The sequence below is a fragment of the Uloborus diversus genome, chromosome 1, assembly GCF_026930045.1.
Source record: "Uloborus diversus isolate 005 chromosome 1, Udiv.v.3.1, whole genome shotgun sequence".
Classification (NCBI taxonomy): Eukaryota; Metazoa; Arthropoda; class Arachnida; order Araneae; family Uloboridae; genus Uloborus; species Uloborus diversus.
Window position 1 is genome coordinate 111,603,677 of NC_072731.1, and position 21,442 is coordinate 111,625,118.

Here is a 21,442-nt window from a genome sequence, read left to right on the forward strand (position 1 = left end):
ATTGGATAAAAACAGCTGCCTATGTCGAAAAAAATATGGCATTTTGAGTTAAAGCAATTATTTAGTGTGAGATAAACCTCAGTGATTCAAAGCAGTTGTTGGTAAGATATAGTGCTGGTAAAAAAAAAATTGCATCACCCTCGCATTTTCACAACAATGAGATCATGTGAGAAGTCTTAGGCGACCGAGTAACGATGAATGTATGTTAAATTCTGCAAAACTTATGAAATAAACATTAAACAGCAGGAATCCGATAATTTTTCCATTTCTGAACCTGCGTGTGTAGTAGCTAGAAAGAAATACGAATTTACACAAGAAACAAAAAAAGAACAAAAAGGAAATGCAATTATGTCTTACTAGGGCCGTTTCCATGGACACTTTCGACCCCGAAAAAAACCTGCTTTTCACCGCATTCAAGTTATTTGCGGGGTATATGTGGATTTTTTCTCCTCCTGCTTGCTTCTGGAAGCAAAGCGGAATTTTACCCATAATACATTACGCGAAAAACAAGTTCGTCTATTAGCCGCTAAGGATGCTGGGTAAAAACCGCTTTCTGTGGCACAATGGAAAACCTCTTTTTACATAGAAATGGGGAATTTTTCAATCGGTTTTTTGCGGAGCCAGAGCGGGGATTTACCGGGTCGAAAAGAGTGTTGTGAACGCGGCTAATGTTCCCCCAAATATGAGGGATCATTCTACTGCTAAAATGAACGTTAGTTAACAGGCTAATGTAAGATTAATAACACCAGTCTGTAAAGTTTATCTAACAGTCTAGAAACAGTGCAACAAGCAATGGAGGTATTTTACTTCGATGGTTTCAAACTATGATGGCATAGAATCTTTCTTGCATGTACTTGAAAGCAAACTTTTTTTTTTTTAAATATTGTTTACAGTATGTCGGCTTGACTTTTCAAAAGTTTTACCAGGCTTTAACTATCCAAACAGAAATTAAATTGCTGTTGTTTTACTGTTCTCCCTGTCTCACGGAACCCGCTCCTCCCCTACTGTTATGTGCTACTGGGAGCGAGATAGAAAGAGGTATGAACTCGAATGGTGTAAAAGTAGAATAAAGGAGGAAATAAGAAATTTATGAAAAATATTCGTTTATAACTTTGAATCTCGCTTCTAGGTCTTGGCGTAGGTATGGCTGTTACCCTGGTCCCTGTCATTATCAACCAGTACTTTTCCAAGTACAAGAGCACGGGCGCTGGAATAGCATGCGCTGGCGCTACAGCGGGTTCCTTCGCCCTGCCCCCCATTGTTGAGTACGCCGTGGAAGAGTACGGGCTGTGCGGGGCTTTTCTCATGATGGCCGGAATCACCCTACATGGAATTCTTGGGGCGGCGTTGCTGAGGCCTGCCCACTGGCTTCAACCTAATAACAAAAAGAAGAAACTCAAAGGTAAGACAGTTCACATTTATATTAAAACTGGTCAAAAACCCTTATCCACAGTTAAAATAAATTAAAAACTTTCAAATCTAACTTTTTCAGTTATGATAGATTAAAGTTTTACTTTGCCACACCAAAGCAAAAAAAATTTGAACACAATATTTAAAACTAAAATCTTTGAAAGAAATTTTTGATATTCTGAAAGAAAACAATGAGTTTTCTCTTTAAAAAGAAAAAAGAAAAAAAAAAAGCTAGAGGTGTATAGCTAAATATGAAAAACTGAAATCTTACTTTGAAAAAGAATAATAAAACTTTTAGTTAATTTTCCGTTCTGTTGTTCATATATGTCTTGTATTTCTTTTTTAGGAGATCAAAACCTAAACTTTTTGATGTCTAAATCAGTAGAAGCTTTGGACAAAGACGAAGTGAAAAGTCTTCTTAAAAACAGCAAAAAGACCGTGTGCCAAGAAAATGGGTCAAAATCAATCAAAACTGTTAGATTTGTTTGTGATCAGGAGAAAATACCTAAAAATGATCCTGAAAACGAGGAAACATCATTATTAGAAAATACAGTTCATCCAATTATTGTATCTTCTAACAAGGAGACTCCAAACGGAATAGAAATTTCTCGGGGCAGTAATGGTGTGGGCCATTTCGATACCGGTTCTCGTACAGTAGTTATGAATAGTGACTACACCCATATTCTGGAGCCTTTATCTTCGAAGAATTCTGATTTGGAAGAGGACCAAAATGAATCCTTCTCCTCCGGCAAACTTCATTTCAAAGTTGTTGAAGAAGAATATGACCCCCAAATCAATCTCGCACCCGTGCATTTGACACGTACCGTTTCTGAACACGAATCTGAAACTGAACCATTACCCAACATGGTATACTGCCCAACAACAGAACCTACGCCACCTTCCAGCTGGCTCGATTCCGTGCTGGTGCCTGTCAAAGCAGCTTGCGAAATCGTCAAGAATCCTATGTTCTTGATCATTGCCAGCAACTATTCTGTCTTCTTTCTGTCCTACATGACCTATCTGATCGTGATAGTCGATTACTCCTTGGATTTGGGTGTCGACAGGACAGATTCGGTGTTCCTCATATCTACCTTCTCTGTGGCCGATCTCTGCGGTCGTCTCGGTTCAGGATGGATCACAGACAGTGGGATTGTGAAGAGGAAACACTTGATGATGGTTAACATGGTGACTGTGGGGGGATTGCTGGTAGCCACTTCCTTCACAACTACGTACATGGCTGTAACAGCGGTTTCTGTGTGCGCAGGCCTGATTGTGGGAATCAATCTCATCCTTTTCTATGCCTTATTGGAGGAATATCTGGGGCTAAAGCAGCTGCCAATGGCTGTTGGGCTCATGAATTTCTCAATTGGAGTGATATCATTTGTGACACCTATATTAACAGGTAAATGCTCATTTCATGTTCTTTTATAATGACTATAAATTAATATCAAACAAAATATTTTTTCAAATTAAAATAACAGATTCTGTTCTGATCTTCCATGAAATGAATGTTACTTGTCTATTGCCATATTTACTTATACATTCAAGTAATAGTTTTTCCGAAGTTAATTTACTGTAAATTAATTGCTGAATTACAATACATTAGTTCACGGCCAAATGAGATACTATCCGAAAGCCATCTTACAGTGTATTTAATATCATTAAGAATCTGTTTCTACTAATAGACAAGACAAGGCGGTGGCTGGGGCGGTAGTTTTTGGGGGCTGTAAAAAAGATAAGAAATGAAGCTTTAAATCCCAAATGTTTAAATTCTTTAGAGGTGTAACTACACGGAAATGAGAATTAAAACTTCTTCTACGTATATCGTATATTTGCTGGTAGTCTACGCAAAATAGGGGGTGGGGGTGGGCAGAGGTATGGCCTGCCCAAAATAAAAACGTAGGCTCCGATTCTATATAAGCACTCCCCAAAATGTTATTGCGGATTCCGGGGATTCGCACAAACGAAACTTGTTTCACTTAATATTTTTCCGAAATATTTAAAAGCAAAATTTATGACCATCCGAGATTGAGAATGTTTTTTTTTTTTTTTTCGAAACTACTCTTGCTGATGAGAAAAAAAAGGAAAAAACGTGGAAATGCTATCGGCGCCTGTTAAATTTTCTTTTTGGATGAATCATTCGATGCAGTTCACAACTCGTTTGAAATTAAAAAATATATATATATTCTACCGAAGAGCTAGACGCTAAACCATCCAATAATTCGATAAAAATTCGAAAGCCTGATTGCCTGATGGATATGAACCCCCTTGCTTTGCAGAATTCGTATTTATTGCCCAAACATTTGTTTTGAATTTTTCGATATTGTTAAAAACTGTTTAGAATATTTTCTACTAGTGCAACGAGTCAGCGCGAAGAATGTGAAACATCTTTTCGGAAATAATAAAGGTGGAAGTTTACAACGCAAAATTTTACAAGATCATTAACTAATTCTTGAATCAATTGTAAAATATACAAATGAAAAAAAAAAAAAAACATTGGCAGTAGAAAAATTATTATTTTGCTATTATATACTGTTATGGCATTAAAACGGGAGGGGTTTAAACTCTTAGCTATTGTGGCAGAAAACAATGATTTTGACATTAAAGCAAATTAACTACATTATAGCCCAGTCAATGAAGGTAAAAAAATAGGCTTTGTCGCAACTAATTTAGGGAAAGCTGAATTTTTGCAGGATGTTAGCAAATAAAGTATACACTAAAAAAATACAAAGTCCCGACCCCCACCCCTCTTGCTTTCTCCCCCATCCCCCTCCGAAACATTGCAAGAGCAGTACTATGATTATACGTTTTTCGTGTCGCAACTAATTAGGGGAAAACTGAATTTTGGCAGGATGTTAGTAAATAAAGAAAACACTAAAAAAACACAAAGTCCCGACCCCTACCCCTCTTGCTCCCCCCCCCCCACTCTCTTCGAAACACTTCGTCATCAAGAGCAGTACTATGATTATTCACTTTTCTTTTCGCAGCTAATTAAGAGAAAGCTGGATTTTTGCACGGTGTTAATACATAAAGTGTACACTAAAACCTACATAGTCCCGACCCCAACCCCTCTTGCTGCTCCCTCCCCCTCCATCCGAAACATTGCACACTGATCATTTCAGTACTATTATTCTACGAGTACAGCTTGAAAATTTATGATGTTACCGGGGTGTTCCTTTTTTTTATTTCACTGCTAACAATATTATAAACCAGTGGTGCCGAACCTAAGGCCCAGGTGCCGTATCCGGCCCGCGAAGCTGATCCGTGTTGCCCGTTGTTTTGTGAAATGTTACAACTCGAAAAGCACGATTAGTGACAATGTTACAAATTGTTAGCCAAATATTTGGAAATTGGTTTCTGAAAACATTGTTGGGGACCACTGTTATAGTATAACAACGTTTCATAGTAGTATGTACGTTTCATAATTTGTGTATAATATACACAAATTATGAAACGTACACTTTTTATGTAGATAGCTCAGTTTCACCATTTTACCAACTTAATCATATGCAGAAATCTCACAACAAAAACCAAAAAGTAACTTCAACAAATTAATAGCTTTTTATCATTACGTCTTGGAAAGAAATGTTTGAACAAAATTTATAGATAATAATATGATAATAGTCATTTTCTTGAACTGGATCAACAATGTAATAAGGGGCCATCTTCTAATATTTCGTTGGTTTGGTCCGAAATATTGTTACAGTGCATTCCACTACAGTGTTCACACATAGGCGTGCAATCGAACCTAACTTTACGACAGATGCAGTTTGAAACACATAATCTTTTCAATTGCAAGATACTAATTGGAGAAGTTCACTTGAAGCAGAGGTAATCTTCATGAACTTAGGAATCAGTCTGTTGCATGAAGTATAATGCCAACCCCACTCTTCTGGGGGAAGTTTAAAACCTAACCGAGTTTGAATCTGGTGTTGACCCTAAAAACTCTGGTGGAAACCTTAAAAAGATGTTGACGAGTGACGACTGAAGTTGGTGGAAGTTTTGATAAATCAAAAGTGGACTTTTGGGACATTTTTGTGATTACTTGCTTTTCACAAACTTTTATTCAAACTTGGTTAGGTTTTAAACTTCCAGCAGAAGAATGGGTTTGGAAATATATTTCAAGCAACAGACTGATTCCTAAGATTATGACAATTACCTCTCAGCTCCAAGTGAAAATCTCCTACTAATATCTTGCAACTGTAAAACATTGTGTTACAAACTGTAGCTGTCGCAAAACTGTGTTCGATTGTACGTCTATGTGTGGACACTGTAGTGCAATGCATTGTAACAATATTTCAGACGAAGTCAACAAACTGTTAAATGACCCCTTATGAAAGAAAAATTGTAGTTATGTGGGATTCGATGGGTTCTGATCTTGACACTGTCACTCAACGAACGATTCCAATTAACACTCATAATGCAATTTCAATTAATACTAGAACCTATATACAATAGCTATTTACATTTATGAAATCAAATATCAATTCTACATCTGCAACTACGGCATTTTCACAGCGAACTATTCGGGCGGCCCTTTTAGCGCGTCCGTCCATTCTCGTTTCCTTGGCTCTCTTTTTCGCTAGTCGCGCCGACTCGTGGGATATGTTATGTCGTGGATACTCGGTGGCGCCGGCTCATCCAGCCATCTCAAGGTAGTCTGAGCGCCCCGGTCTGGGCTCCTACAGTTATAATAAATTGATGCCTTTTTTTTTTTTGAATGCAACCTGTTTTTCAGAAACCAGTTGCTACATAGTCCTCGAGTAGTAACATTTCGCAAAACAACGGTTCACACTGATCAGTTTCATGGGCCGGATGTGACCCATGGGAAGTAGTTTATGCACCACTAGGTTATAATATTTTAAGAAGTAAAATCGAAAAAGGAATACTCCGGTATCATCATTAGTTTTCGAGCTGTAAGCGTATAATCATAATAATGCTCTTGCAATGTTCTGCTGGGGCGGGACGGGGGGTGAAAGCAATAGAGGTACTGTCCAACCACGGATTGTATGGAATTTTCAAACGTCCAGATAAGACGAATCTATCTGAATGAGGGGGAAAAGTAAAAATTTGATGCCGTTATTCCGCTCATTTGAATGAGTCTCTGCTTCTGCAAAAGCTGGCATCGCTAAAAAAATAATAGATTCATTCATTTCTGGCTGTAAAACGGATGTTTGTCTTTTCCATACAATCCGTGGTCACACAGTAGGAGGGACTTTGTGTTTTTTTTTTTAATGTATACTTAGTATATCAACATCTTGAAAAAAAATCAGCTTTCCCCTATTTAGTTGAGACACGAAAAGCGTTATAATCATAGTACTGCTCTTGCAATGTTTCTGGGGGGGGGGGGGAAGAGGGGTGCGGGTCGGGACTTCGTCTTATTTTAGTGTATACTTTTTGTACTAATATCTTGAACAACATCCTCTTTTTCCAAATTAGTTGCGACACGGAAAGCGCATAATCATAGTACTGCTCTTCGCAGTGTTTCGGAGGGAGTGAGGAGGAAAGCAAGAGGGGTGGGGATCGGGGCTTTGTACTTTTTAAAGAATACATTACGTACTAACATCCTGCCAAAATTCAGCTTTCGCTTAAATAGTTGCGACACGAAAAAGCGTACAATCATAGTACTGTTCTTGCTGTATATCGGAGGGGGGGTGAGGGGGGAAAAAAGAGTGATGGAGGTCGGAACTTTGTACTTTTTTTAAAGGATACATTACATACTAACATCCAGCCAAAATTCAGCTTTCCCCTAATTAGTTGCGACACAAAAAGCGTATAATCATAGTACCGCTATTGCAAAGTTTCGGAGGGGGTGGGGGAAAGCAAGAGGGGTGGGGGGTCGGGACTTCGTGCTTTTTAGTGTGTACTTTATGTACTAACATCCTGCCAAAATTCAGCTTTCCCCTAATTAGATGCGACACGAAAAGCGTATAATCATAGTACTGCTCTTGCAATGTTTCGGAGGGGGGTGGAGGAGAAAGCAAGAGGGGGTGGGGGGGTCGGGGACTTTGTATTTTTTTAGTGTATACTTTATGTATTAACAACCTGCAAAAATTTAGCTTTCCCTAAATTAGTTGCGACGCGAAACCTTTATTGATTGGGCTATTAGTAATAGAGACTCTGTTAGGTAATTTCTCATAACGGGGCGTCATAGCGAAACGATTAAATCACAAAAGATGTGGACATTTGTGACGTGTCAGTGCCGTTATTGGACCGTGAATGATACTAAATTCAAACAAACAGCAATTCACAGAGTGCTAAATATAAAATGCGTACCATTTATTTTTATATGACAGCATATCATTTGATTTAAAAATAGTTTGACGTTTTTTTTTTTTTTTTTTTTTTTTTTTTGAGCAATCACGATTGCTTATTGCTTTCATTTGTAGTGATGGGCATAATCGAGATCTTTTGATAATCGAGATCTCGGGAATCGAGTACTTCTGATAATCGAGATCTTTTGAAATCGAGAACTCGAGCGATTGATATTCGAGATCTTCCGAATCGAGTACTCGAGCGATTGACTTCTAGAGATCTTTATAATCGAGTACTCGAGCGATTGACTTCTCGAGATCTTTATAATCGAGTATTCGAGCGGTTGACTTCTCGAGATCTTTATAATCGAGTACTCGAGCGATTGACTTCTCGAGATCTTTTGAATCGAGATCTCGAGATGTTTTTAATCGAGATCTCGAGATGTTTCAAATCAAGATCTCGAGCCGTTTGAATCGAGTACTCAAGTTGTTCATTTTCTGAGCTTTTCCAGAATTGAGCTGACTGCTACAGGGATGCCCACTAAAAGAGGGGAGGGGGCATGGTGCAACTTGCGCCATTGGCCGTTTTTTTCAGTGTTTTTTATTTTATTTTCGGGAGGGGTGGGGGCATGGCGCAGCCAGTGCCACTAAAATTTATCGGTCTAGTCTTTTGAGAGGGTTCTTTAAATCTCATTTTCGGGGGGGGGGGGGGGGGGGGGTCCATAGCGCAGCCTGCGAAACTGAAATTTTTAGAAGTGATTTTTTGAGATATTTTTTTTAAATGTCATTTCGTCAGTTGGGGGGAGCTCTTTCTAGACGGATGCTCCGTAACATTTGAGAGGAATTCCCAAGTTGTTTTGGCAGGGGTGCGCTCGAAATAGGAATGTGCCATTAAGTCTATCATATAGGGGTATAATAAGGGGCGAACCCTCCTGGCTTTTAGAAGTTATTGAATTATTGCTTGTCAACACTACTGTTAGCTTGTCAGAAACTAGGAGCACGACATTTGGATGACCCGGCTTGGAGTAGTATAAACTTTTATAAGTTTATGGGTGACGGCTAAAAAACTGGCAACGGGAACTTGACTCTTGGTGGATCCAGGGGATTCCCCGTAGCGATTGAAGTGATGCGCTATCACCCCCTCTCCCTCCCACCTCAATTTGTGTAACGGGTTGATTTCTCGATTTTTAGTTTTTTTACATTCGTTTTGAGTGATTTATTCGAACGGCTATGCATTTCAACTAATGATTCTCTGATATCACGTGATTACCTCGAATGGTTTCGATCTCTCAAACATGAAGTTAATAATGTAAACAAGTAGGGGAATCGTTGCTCTGCGCAAAAGGACTCATTTATTCTTGTTTATTGCTTTTGCTTTTTTTTTTTTACGTGTGTGCTCTTGTTAGTAGAATTATATTAATCTGACTGATACATGAGGTGGGAGGGTAAAATATTTCTGGCTGCGTTTTCCAGAAGATTGGGATTCCCGGCGCATTGAAAGTTACAAGTGTGGCTTAAAGTGCCTTGAAGTTCGTGATTATTTTTTTTCTTTCTTGATTCGCTCTTTTTTATTTTTATTTTTCATTCGCTGACTTAAATATGTAATTAAAGGTGTAGGGAGTGAAACTGAAATGTTTCTGAATGCATTAAAAAGAAATTTTGGAGATTTTCGTGTGGGATTAGTTTTAGCTTCCACTCTTTGACCCATTTTTTTAATAAAAATTATATTTTATGCAGATTATTGTTTTTTTTTTTTTTTTTTTTTTTTTTAATTCCATACGCAAAATATTCGTGACTTCTTGTGTGCGTATTATTTTTTTTTGCATGCGTAGTTGAATGAAATATTTTTCTTGTTTTACTCGCTTCTGTTTATGTCATATTCCTTATATTTTTAATGTCATATTCCTTATATTTTCATAAATGTGGATTAGTATGTTAGTTACTCAACTTAAAAATTTGGAGACAATTGATGTGCTGATTTTATGAGATTTTTTTTTTTTTTTTGTATAGTGTGTTGAGGCAAAACTGCTGAAAATGCTTTGGCTCGCGACTGTCCATTTCGTAACTTAAGGTTTCGTAGCTGCGCTTCATTTTCCGTTCGCTGGTCCTCAAAAAGGTTTAAATTGATTACCAAGTTTCTCTGAAAAGCAGATTACGTATTGGATTTTCAAATCATCCGAGACGCTCGATAACCGAAGATTCGACAACAGGCAATATATTATACAAGGGTTCCCACGAGAGAGAGGGCGGGGGGAGGGAGGATCCATGGCGCAGACCGCGCCATTGAAGTTTTGAAGAGGAGAAGGTAACTTATAAGAGGGTTTTTAGTCCTTTTTAGGGGGCTCTCGTTCTGGGGGTTCTTCATCGCATTTGAGGGATGATTGTCATCTCCAGGGTGGGGGGGGGGGGGGGGGTGATGGGCACCATTGCATTATAAACACATTGCGTTTAAACGTTTCACAAACGCTTTAACATGGTTGTCACAGCGTTAACAATCGTTTTAAAACCTTCATCTCAACGAAGTGTGCTCTCTGAGTAACCCCATCCGAAAAAAAAAGCACTTTAGAAGCAATTATTTGATTCTGAAACCTTATAGAATGACGGGGGTGTTCGTCCGTTCCTGTGAGCAATGGCGCGCCTCTTAATAAGAGCTAAGACAACTTTAAATTTTCAATTACACAGTTTGTACAATACTAGTTCAATATATTTTTAAGTTAAACAACTCTAAAGTTTAAACCTGCTAGTGTCGCCCAAAGACCCGCCCATATTGTCATTATCCCTCACTTTTTAATAAAAATTATACATATTTAATCTCAATAACTGTCAAGTTCAAAACAGTATGGAAAGCGTTTCTCTACCCTTTGTTTCAAGATTTCACCGCCGAATCACACCAGGGGCAGATACAGAAAACCATTATAGGCAGGGGGGTCATGTTGAAGAAAGCCCCCCCCCCCATGAACGAAATTTTTGTTTCTGGTACGAAAAATGTCTGAACGTGTTTAGGAGTCAATAAAAAGCACCAAATCGGTCAGGGATAGGGCACCTAATTGGGGATAAACGTTGCAAATTAATTTCATGACCTATGAAACGAAGTAGTAGTTCAAATATTTACTTTGAAAATAATAAATAATAATAAATGAAATGAAAAAATACTGTCATCGTTTACATTTTATGCATGAAGTGTTTGAACACAATGTGTACGAATACTGTAGGTTTAGGGTGGGAGGGAGGGGGTCATGACCCCCATGACCCTCCCGTTGTATCCACCACTCACACAACGCATGCCCCTCCATAAATTCGCTCATATGATTATTAACAATTTTCGTTCAAAAAATATCGCTCGATTATGATGAAATCTCTCAATTATCGAAAATTCGACTCCAAGCATTCAACTATAACCCCATTCGAATAAAGCAAGCGAAAACCAATCATTCGATTTTAAAATCGTTCCAAATCTATCCATTCCAAGAGGAAAGGCGCAACACCTATGAAGCTCTTCCTCAAGAGCAATACCCCCAAAAGAGACAAAATCCCCTAAAAATTACAATCTCAGTTTGTGTCAAAACTTATTTGCACTCATAGGAAGGAATTACACGAGAAGTAAAAAACTTGTTTTATTAAGAAATAAATAAATACCTTTGTGCCGAGAAGTAACATGAAATAACAAAGGTTATGTATCCCAAATATACAGAGTACTGCAGAAACGTGTTTTGGAGTTTTAAGGTGCTCTTTTTTCAACAAAATAGTAAGCTTTTGCATGTAAGGGGCCATTCATTAGTTACGTAAGGATGATTTTGGCAATTTTTGACCCCCCTCCCCCCATGTAAGGGTACGTAAGATTTTTCAAACCCCCTCCCCCTATTCTTGCGTAAGATTCCATTTCTTTTTTCAAAATAATAAAATAACGAATCTAACATCACTGGAATCGAAATTAAATTCACTATTATTAAATTAAACCCTTTTGTGTAACTAAATATTTACTAGAAAGTAGGAATTTAGACTGACTGTTTTTTCGACATTTTTTTTTTTGTATATGATGCGATACTAATTAAAAATAAAACATGCCATGCATAGTGCGATTCTTTTATTATGTTTTACATTACTCATTCTTAGTAAAACAAATTAAAAACAGCTTATCCTAATACGTTATTTATTTTCCAGACACAAATGAAATATATATAATCCCTGTCAAATCACTTGACTGCGCAATTTCAAATGTAAAACATCGACTTGGAAAATATTACAAAAGATTGGGTTTGAACCAGGGTTGGCAAAAACCCGGGTTTTTTTAAAAAAGCCCATGGACCCAGGGTTTTTTGGGTTTTTTAAAATAAAACCCAAAAAAACCCAACTAAAGTTGGGTTTTTTAAAAGAAATGTGGGTTTTTTTTTGTCTTTTTTTAGGGAAAATGTGGGATACTTGTAGCATATTGTAGCGTAAGTATATGGACAAAGTGCAAAAATTGTCTTTGGGGAAAAAAAGCTGGAAAACTAGTTAAAATTCAGCATTTTCTGAAGAAAAGTATGAAAGACCAAAAAACCTAAGTATGGTGAAGTTTCGGTTTTTTTAATTTTCATTATTACCAACAGTTAAGGCAAAGTTACTTCTCGAGTGATAAAATCTATTGTTCATTTTTAATTACTACCTTTTTTTTTTGCATTTTACTTTATTTTATTTATTTTGTTATGCAAAACTACTGTAGAACCTCAAGTAGTTTAAATCCCTTTTTACTGAATTCCAGCTTAATCAAGACATTTCTTTGAATTTTATGCTGCCTGTTTTTCTATTTCTGTGTACAGAGTTAGAAATATTCAACTTTTTCGTAAGATAATGAAAATACTGTACCTGTTCTGTCGACTGTTTGAAAAATCTGTTTATTTCTAAAAAATATACCTTGTGTTTATTCGAGATTTGTGATGTGTTGGTTAGCAGAAAATAATTCACATGAAAGCCTTTTAACTAGATTAGTTTCCTCTATACACATATTGAGAAAATCAGACGTGACAGGAATTGGTCGAGATAATTGAGTTATTTATTGACCAGTTAAAGAAAAAAGTTAAATACATTTATTTAAATTTTTTTTTAATGCCGTTAAGAGTTAAGAAATACTATTAAAGTTCAAAATTCATTTTTTATCTTCATTGTCTGCGGTGAAGAATAAATAAGAAAGAAGTTTAAATTGTGAAAGTATTTAAATTAATTATCTTTTTTAAAAAAATTCTCAGAAAATTTAAAAAAACCCAAAAGTGGGCTAAATAATGGGTTTTTTTAAATGGGTTTTTTCAAAAAAACCCATTGGGTCCAACCCAATTGGGTCCAATTCGGCCAACCCTGGTTTGAACCCCCTCCCCCCCAAAGTATATAGACGTTTTTCCAACCCTCTCCCCCTCAGGACCCTTACGTAATTAATGAATGGTCCCTAAAGACATCCAGTAATACCCCTACATCCACAATCTCACTATTTTGCGTTGAAAAAAAGGGTTCCTTGAAACCCCGAAACACGTGTCTGCAGTAATCTGTATATTTGGGCTCTAAAACGTTTGTTAACACCTGTTACACTTGCATCATTACCCAATGGTATAGTCGCAGGTGGACGTAAGGGGGAAGACGTCCCCTCAGGTTTTCAACTTAAGTATTCCGCTTTTTACCTGAAATATAATTTTAATTTTAATGCCTCTCAAGTTAGAACCTTATTAGCGCCCCCAACCTTCACTTCCACCAAACATATCATTAGACTACCAAAGCATCCCAAAGAATCATTTGATAATCAAGCATTCGACAGCATACATTCAATCATAATAATATTCGAATGAAACATTCGAGAGACAACTATTTGATAATAACACCATTTAGATCGCAAGGGTAACTATTCCTCAAGTGTGCTGGCACACCTTTTAAAATCAGGACCCCATGAAGGATACTCCCTAAAAAAGACTAACGTCCATTAAGAATTTCAATGGCGCAGTCTGTGCCATGACTCACCTCCCCTGTGGGCACCGCAGCGCAGCCCGTCACTCACTCCAAATTTTTCAGGGGGAAGGGTTCAATGCAAATTTTTTTGGAGGACAACAAAAACCATGCCCATTCATAAGTAAAATCATTAACTTTTCAAAGCCAGCCCTCTGACCCCTAAATGACGGATCCGCCCCTGCAACTGAATCACTTCAGAAGCAGGGGTACCCCCTGAGGTCAAACGCGCACCTCCCTCAATATCGCAGAGCCTCCCAAAAAAAGAAAAATACCCCTAAAAACACCCCCCTAAAAATGTCAATGGCACAAGCTGCGCCATGACCCCCCCCCCCCCTTCCTAGGTGGGCACCTCTATCAGAAGTCAACTATATTGAGAGGTTCATTCGATTATCAAATCGGTCGAAAAATACATTGCTCGAGTGATTGACATCTCGAGAACTCAACATCTCGAAAACTCAACATCTCGAGAACTTAACATCTCGAGAACTCAAGATCTCGAGAAATTCAAAGCGAGAACTCGAGTAGTTGATCGCTCGAGCACTTCGAAAGTGATATTCGAGAACTCTAGCAGTCCATCGCTCGAGAACTCGGAAAGTGATAATAGAGAACTCGAGAATTTCATCGTTCGAGAACTCGAAAAGTGGTAATCGAGAACTCGAGATACGATAATCGAGAACTCGTGGTAATCGAGTTCTCGAATGATCTTGAATAATCGAGTGATTCGATTGTGAGAACTCGATTATGCCCATTACTATATCATTTGACTGTTTTGATGTGCTATCATTCCCCCCCCCCCCGGCATCGCCACCCTCGGCAGCATCACCGTCGACCGTATTATCACGATGCCGCTCCTAAAGCGAAAACCGTCTCCAGGTTGCGTCCATATACTATACACACACGCATACATACACACACCTACACATACACACACATATATATACATACATACACCTACACATACAAACATATACACACGCATACATACAGAAACCTACACATACAAACATATACACACGCATACATACAGACACCTACACAAACACATACACACGCATACATACAGACACCTACACAAACACACACACCTACACACAACTACCCACACACTCATGCCCGCACACAGACACAAATACATATGCCTAAACACAAACACACATACCCCCAGACACAACACACACACGCCTACATACACACACACACACACACTCGTGATTGCGAAAAACACAATTTGAATTCAAGATGACAAAATTCAAATTATTTTTCTTTCTTTCTTTCTTTTTTTTTTTTTTTTTTTTTTTTGTATTATGCGTTTTACTTCATTTTTGACCGTACGCTATAAAAACTTGCTTTTCATCAGTGATCTACGAAAACCTTAAATGATCCTGACCCAATCACTGCAAATGGTGGCCCAAAACCCAGCTCTTGACTGTTAAAAAAATGCTGGGACCCCATTTACAGAGTGCATAGATATAAAACTTAAAAAATGCGGTTCATTTAGCGTTTAACATTTTTGGATCAATTTGTTTTCAATACATAGGCTAAAAAACATATATCTCATTAAGGAAATTCATAGTTATAGCCAATATGTTTGGTTAATTTGGGTTCAAATGCCTTGCATATAACCTTCACTGAGCAATTAGACTGCTGGTAAAAAAAAATTGCATCACCTCGCATTTTCACAACAATGAGATTACGTAAGAAGTTTTGGTCGACCGATTAACGATGAATGTATGTGAAATTCTGCAAAACTTATGAAATAAACATTTAACAGCAGGAATCCGATAATTGTTTACGTAGATCTGGGCTGCTTCCGGGCCAAGGCAAACTTCTGACCCCATGCTCATTTTTCCATTTCTGAACCTGCGTGTGAGTTTAGAGAAAAAAAAATTATTTAACCCCATGTCAATTTAAGTCTAATGACAGGATAAAGGTTTTTAAATTGTTACTTACCAGTTTTGCCCTATGGCACGGAGCAGAATCATCCTGGAAAATGCCGTTTGGAACTGAAGTAACGTGATCCCGGAGAGTAGGAAGCAATTTCTCCTCCAAAATGCCAATATACATACGAGCGTTTACTGTTCTTTGCACAAAGTGAAGCCCATCAACTCCTTGATCAGAAATACATCCCCAAATCATCTGGGATACGGGATGTTTGACTGTGTGTAGAATGCAGTCGGGATGATATTCCTCTCCCTTGAGGCGCGAGTGATGCAATTTTTTTTACCACCACTGTATGCAAAAAAAAAGGTGTTGGTTTTCAAGTTGAAAGTGTTGATTCTATTAAATGGACAGATTTAGGAGGGGCACAACATGTCACAGGGACGTCACTGCGAGTCACATTAGTCTCCGTCACAAAGTAATAGAATTGTGACGTCTCACAGGAGTCAAACGGGGACACGTTTTATGTGACTTGACTACGACGTAGCTGTAACAGCTAATTTTCGAGCGGTTACTTTGACATTGTGAAAAGGTAATCGCATGCGTTATTAGTAAGTTGCTACAGAGCAAGGAATCATTGCAATATACCAGCAGTGCCGCATCGCTTCCGTCGGCGAGGCGAGTAAATGTAGCCCAGAACCGACGTTTTTATTTAAGATCTTCGCTAGTTAAAGTCGATTCAGAAATGCAAGGTGGCTAAACAGGATCCCCGAACAGTTACGAATGTTTCGATACCTCAAATCACAACCATTCTCGAGAAGTCGCAGATCTTTCCGGTAGGATTTTACATTTTAACATAGTATATTAGCCGCCTTCGGCGGCGTACTTCGGACACTTTGCCCCTTCTTGCCGCCAGCGGAGCAATATCCGCCTCCCCACGTACGACGGCTCGTTCAACTTGCCCGCAGCGCAGCGGGTTGATGTACAACTCCATTTTCCAGACATATCCAAGGGGTACTTCTGGGGCTTAGCCACATACTTTCCCCTGAGGTAGCTTAAGTTAGTGAAATAAGTTTAATTGACGTTTTGGGGACGTAAATTACATTGCCTTGAAGGAAAAAATCGTCCAATCAAGAAACGCGTTATAGTTTTAGGCAACTCGAAACATTCGTTTTCCTCGCGTGACTTTCCCATCTGCAAGTCTCCTCCGCTTAGAGAAAATATTGGCCACTAGCTTGTGGTCGAATTCGACGTTTCAGAGGAAATGAGATGGGGGAAAAAAAAGGTTTTAATAATATCCCCGCTAATTAAAGTTGTATAACTATGTAACCTAGCCAAACATGATGTCCGGAAAATTACAAATCTATCGATACTTGGTTCGAAAGTTAGTTCTCTGGCGTTCACATGAAGTTTGAGTGAAACAAAGACATAAATAGCTATGTAGATACACTCGGATTTTAATAGTTAAGATACTCTCTGCAGAATGGTGATAATAAGACCTGAGTGGAAAAAAAAAAGAAAAACACTATGATGTGGACATTTCAGCGGCTGAAATCAGTATGATGAGATCAAAAAATAATGTTGCATATGATCAATGAATTTTACATTAGTGGTAGTATCGGGAATTGGTGTTTATAAAATCACACTATAAAAAAGAGAAAAAAAGGGGGGGGGGGAGAAGCACCTAAAAAGAAGAGGGCATTCCCTGAGCAAAAAAGTCACAAAATCACTTTATGATAGGCAAACAAATACTTGTTTGTAATCAAGACTTTTATTTCAGGTTACTTCAGAGACACAATGGGAAGCTACGATCATCTATTCCATTTTCTGGGAGGAGTTTCTATATTCTGTGGATTGCTGTGGATTCTGGAACCTATGCATGCAGCTTGCAACAAAAAGACTGTGGCGTTTGAGAAAACATCCCCATGCTGATGTTTATTTTTTTGTATCATTTTACTTAGTTCAATTGTATGTAAATAAGGGAACAATCAAACGGTAGATGTACATAATCTTTGAATAACGCCCGCGCAAGTGCAAGATTTTCAGCTTAAACTTTTCGAAGGAAGAGTCATAAACAACTGATTTTAACAAAGGAAGAAATATGAAAACGTTACTATTTCATGAAAATCAGCAATTTTTCTACAGTACTGGAAAAAAAATTGCATCACCCTCGCATTTTCACAACAATAAGATTATGCGCGAAGTTTTGGTCGACCGATTAACGATGAATGTGTGAAATTCTGCAAAACTTATGAAATAAACATTTAACAGCAGGAATCCGATAATTGATTACGTAGATTTGGGCTATTTCCGGGCCAAGGCAAACTGCTGACCTCATGCTCATTTTTCCATTTCTGAACCTGCGTGTAAGTTTAGAGAAAAAAAAAATTACTTAACCCAATGTCAATTTACGTCTAATGGCAGGATAAAGGTTTTTAAATTGTTACTTACCAGTTTTGCCCTATGGCACGGAGCAGAATCATCCTGGAAAATGACGTTTGGAACTGAAGTAAAGTGATTCCGGATAGTAGGAATCAATTTCTCCTCCAAAATGCTAATATACACCTGAGCGTTTACTGTTCCTTGGACAAAGTGAAGCCCACCAACTCCTTGATCAGAAATACATCCCCAAATCATCTGGGATACGGGATGCTTGACTGTGTGTGTGTTGAATGCAGTCGGGAGGATATTCCTCTCCTTTGCGGCGCGGGTGATGCAATTTTTTTTATCACCAATGTATTTTTTCTATTTTATTAAAATAAAAAATCTTATAAAAATCTGTTTCAAATAGTCTTTTTAGATAACTTGGTCCGCAATGTCTCTATTTTTAAATGTCTCACTCATATTTCAATAGTGCTATTGGCTATTGCATTTATTGGCAAAATATAGAGAGGAATTCACACAGTATCGTATAATTATACAAAATTAAGAATTAATAATTATAAAAGACATTTAAAATGAACTACAGGGTTTGTCCGGAAAGTAATAGGACGGCGTCGATTAAAAAATTATTGAGCTAATTGTTGCAATTATTTAAAAACTTTCAAAATAGGCTCCTTCTGCGCTGCCAGCGCGATTTCGAAGCATTGAAGGCGCCACGGTAGGCATTCTCCGGAATAGCCTTGAGAGCCGCGGTGCATGCTGCTTGGATCCCCTCTGTCGTCTCAAAATGCTTGCCTTTCATCGGCCTTTTTAGGCGAGGAAGCAAAAAAAAGTTCGGGGGGGGCTTGGGGGTCACTTTCACACATGTTCAAATTTTCTCGGCACACTTCCACTCGCCGCAATTTCTGGTCGTCAGTGGGCACTTTTGGGACCAACTTCGCGCACACCTTGCGCATGTTCAAATGCACCGTCACAATGTCATGAACCACAGATTTTGGTAAATTTAACATTTGGGGAATTAAACGAATACTTAGTCGACGGTCTGAGTTCAAAACTTTGCGCACACGAGTCACATTGTCGGTGTTCGTCGAAGTCGAAGGTCTTCCAGCACGGCGACCTGTTCCCGGCCCGCCAAAAAGACCTGGTGCCACCGAAGCACACCACGTCTTGCTAAAGCAACATCTGGGTAAGCCTGCTTGATCATATCAAACGTCTTTGTCGCAGATTTACCGAGTTTCACTCAGAATTTAATCGCGTAGCTCTGCTCTAACGAACGCTGCATTTTCGGCTTGCACCACTCACAGAAACACGTCACGCGAAAATGCCTGTCCTGACTCTCCAGGAGCTCGGAGACAACCGACTAGCCGCTCGTTCGTTAGCTAGGAATGCCCTCAACCGAATCCAGTCGGCGCGTGCACGCTCCGAAGTACAGTCGCGGCGGAAGAAAATTAGTCCTATTACTTTCCGGACAAACCCTGTATTAACCTCATTCACGTTATTCTGTCACTGAGGGCAACAACTATTAATCAATCATGTTTATTAAATCAATTAGTTTTGTTTGTTCAATCAATCACGTTTTCTGAATCTAACCATTACGTTCATTTTATTTCTTTCACTTAATAGATCACGTTCAGTCAATCAATTATGTTCACCAAATCAATAAATCACGTTCATTCATTAACCAATCACGTTTATTGAACCAATGAATTTCGTTTATTCTATCAGAAATGCAAAATCAATCACGATTGTTCTATCAGTCCATTTCAACTATTCACTTTCATTCAATAAAGCCATTCCATCAATCTCTTAATCACATTCCTTTTATTACTTTCAATTAATCGATCACGTTTAGTCAACCAATTACTTAAAAATGTATTATTTATCCGTTCATTACTAACATTAAAATACTGTACATGTTGATGTTTGAAATGTCGCCAAACTTGGCGATACAAGGCGATTACTCGCAAAACTTGGTGCAAAATGCTAACTTGGCGATAGCTTTTAAGGCTGTTGTTCCAAGAGATTGGTGCCAAGGGAAAATCAATCTACTCCCGTAATCAAAATCAACAGCAAATAGCCTCCCGATCTTTGTTGCATACGACGTGATTTTCAGTCTAGAATGAATTGAGATAATATAGTAGAAAAATTTTGCGTTTTTGCAATTTAAATTAAGTTTAAATGAAAATCTCGCTTGGCGACGGTTTCAGAATAGCAAGCACTAAAAACTGAACAACTTTGCGTCCTACTACAAATCCTGTAATAATATTGGAAAAAAAAAAACAGTTATCGATGATTCATAAGACTTTGATGGTCTTAATGATTATTTTTAAATTTCATTTTCATTAATTTTTATATTTTAAAGTGTGGATGTTTTAAAAACTTGTTCAATTTACGGACATTTAGTTCCAATCTTCTCATGCAGGTGTCGCTAAAGTAAGAAATCTGAAAAGTACCAGCCTCTCACACTTTTCCTAATTAACTCTACCATAAATCACTTTAGCTTTCTCCCCTTTTTTCCAACACGAGCCACTTGTGAGCTCCTCCTTTCTTCAAAGTCTGATAACGATGTTTCCCGAGCATGGGCGTCGCGGCCGGGGGGGTCCAAGGGGTCCGGACCCCCTCAATATTTGAAAATTGGACCCCCTCGATAATTGTCAAGATGAAATTCATTATTTTGGGGAAATTATTTTTGCTTTGAAGACTTTAAACAGTTGCATAATACATAATTTACCATGTTTAATTCATATCAAATAAAACGAAATGAACATCGAAAAAAAAAAAGAACTAAATAAAAACAAAATAGGTGATATGTATAGTGAACAGAAAGTCGGAAAGTGAACTCCAATGACAAACCATTGCTCTGCTCTCTGCGCACACGAGCTTCAGTGGAGGATGCTAGAAAGGGGACACCTTCTCCCGAGTGCAATGTCAGCCATCCATAGTCGTGTTGCCGGCCTCCCCAGCTTGAAAGCAGGGCTGCGGAGTCGGAAGGAAAATGATCGACTCCGACTCCTGGATTTTTTAAACGCCCGACTCCGACTCCAGATTTTTTTATTTTTATTTTATTGTATTTTTTTCAATTCCCTCTCCCCCTTCAGGAAGGGGGAAAAACCACAAACAGAGATTGAAATATTAATTCTTTTCCATGAAAATTTCGCATTTTGTATTTAATTGTAAACGTAAGATGCATACAACGTCAGAAATTCAATTAGAAAATCAAATTTTCCAATAGTTACGAGTTCAAAGTGAGATGACTTAAAAATACCATTTTTTTCTTTTTCAATAATTTAAAAGGATTACTTGTAATTTGCCCCCTTTTAATGTTTAACAAATACATATTGATAAAATCGTGTGCTTTCAAATTTTGAAAGTTGCAACTTGAAAGAAAAAAAGCTTTTTTCTAAGTCTAAGTTCTTGAGATGGGGTGGTTTGCCCCGGGTGACACCCATCTGATAGGTGACACCCAAAGTTAATTTCAGAGTTTGTTAAAAATATAAATATTTTAGTTCTGAAAATTTTCTTGCACATATTTTAAATTATATTTAACT

At 38.1% G+C, this 21,442-nt stretch overlaps 1 protein-coding gene across 1 annotated transcript in view; it reads left to right on the forward strand.

Annotated features, from left to right (window-relative positions):
* LOC129231405 (monocarboxylate transporter 12-like) overlaps positions 1-18,233 on the forward strand; it is a 66,190-nt gene extending 47,957 nt beyond the window's left edge. Inside the window, exons 3-5 of the mRNA XM_054865717.1 lie at positions 1,130-1,402; positions 1,757-2,812; positions 17,293-18,233. Coding sequence (XP_054721692.1) covers positions 1,130-1,402; positions 1,757-2,812; positions 17,293-17,444 — 1,481 coding nt within the window. The 3' untranslated portion in view covers positions 17,445-18,233. The remainder of the gene's footprint in view (positions 1-1,129; positions 1,403-1,756; positions 2,813-17,292) is intronic.
* Positions 18,234-21,442: the final 3,209 nt, after the last annotated feature.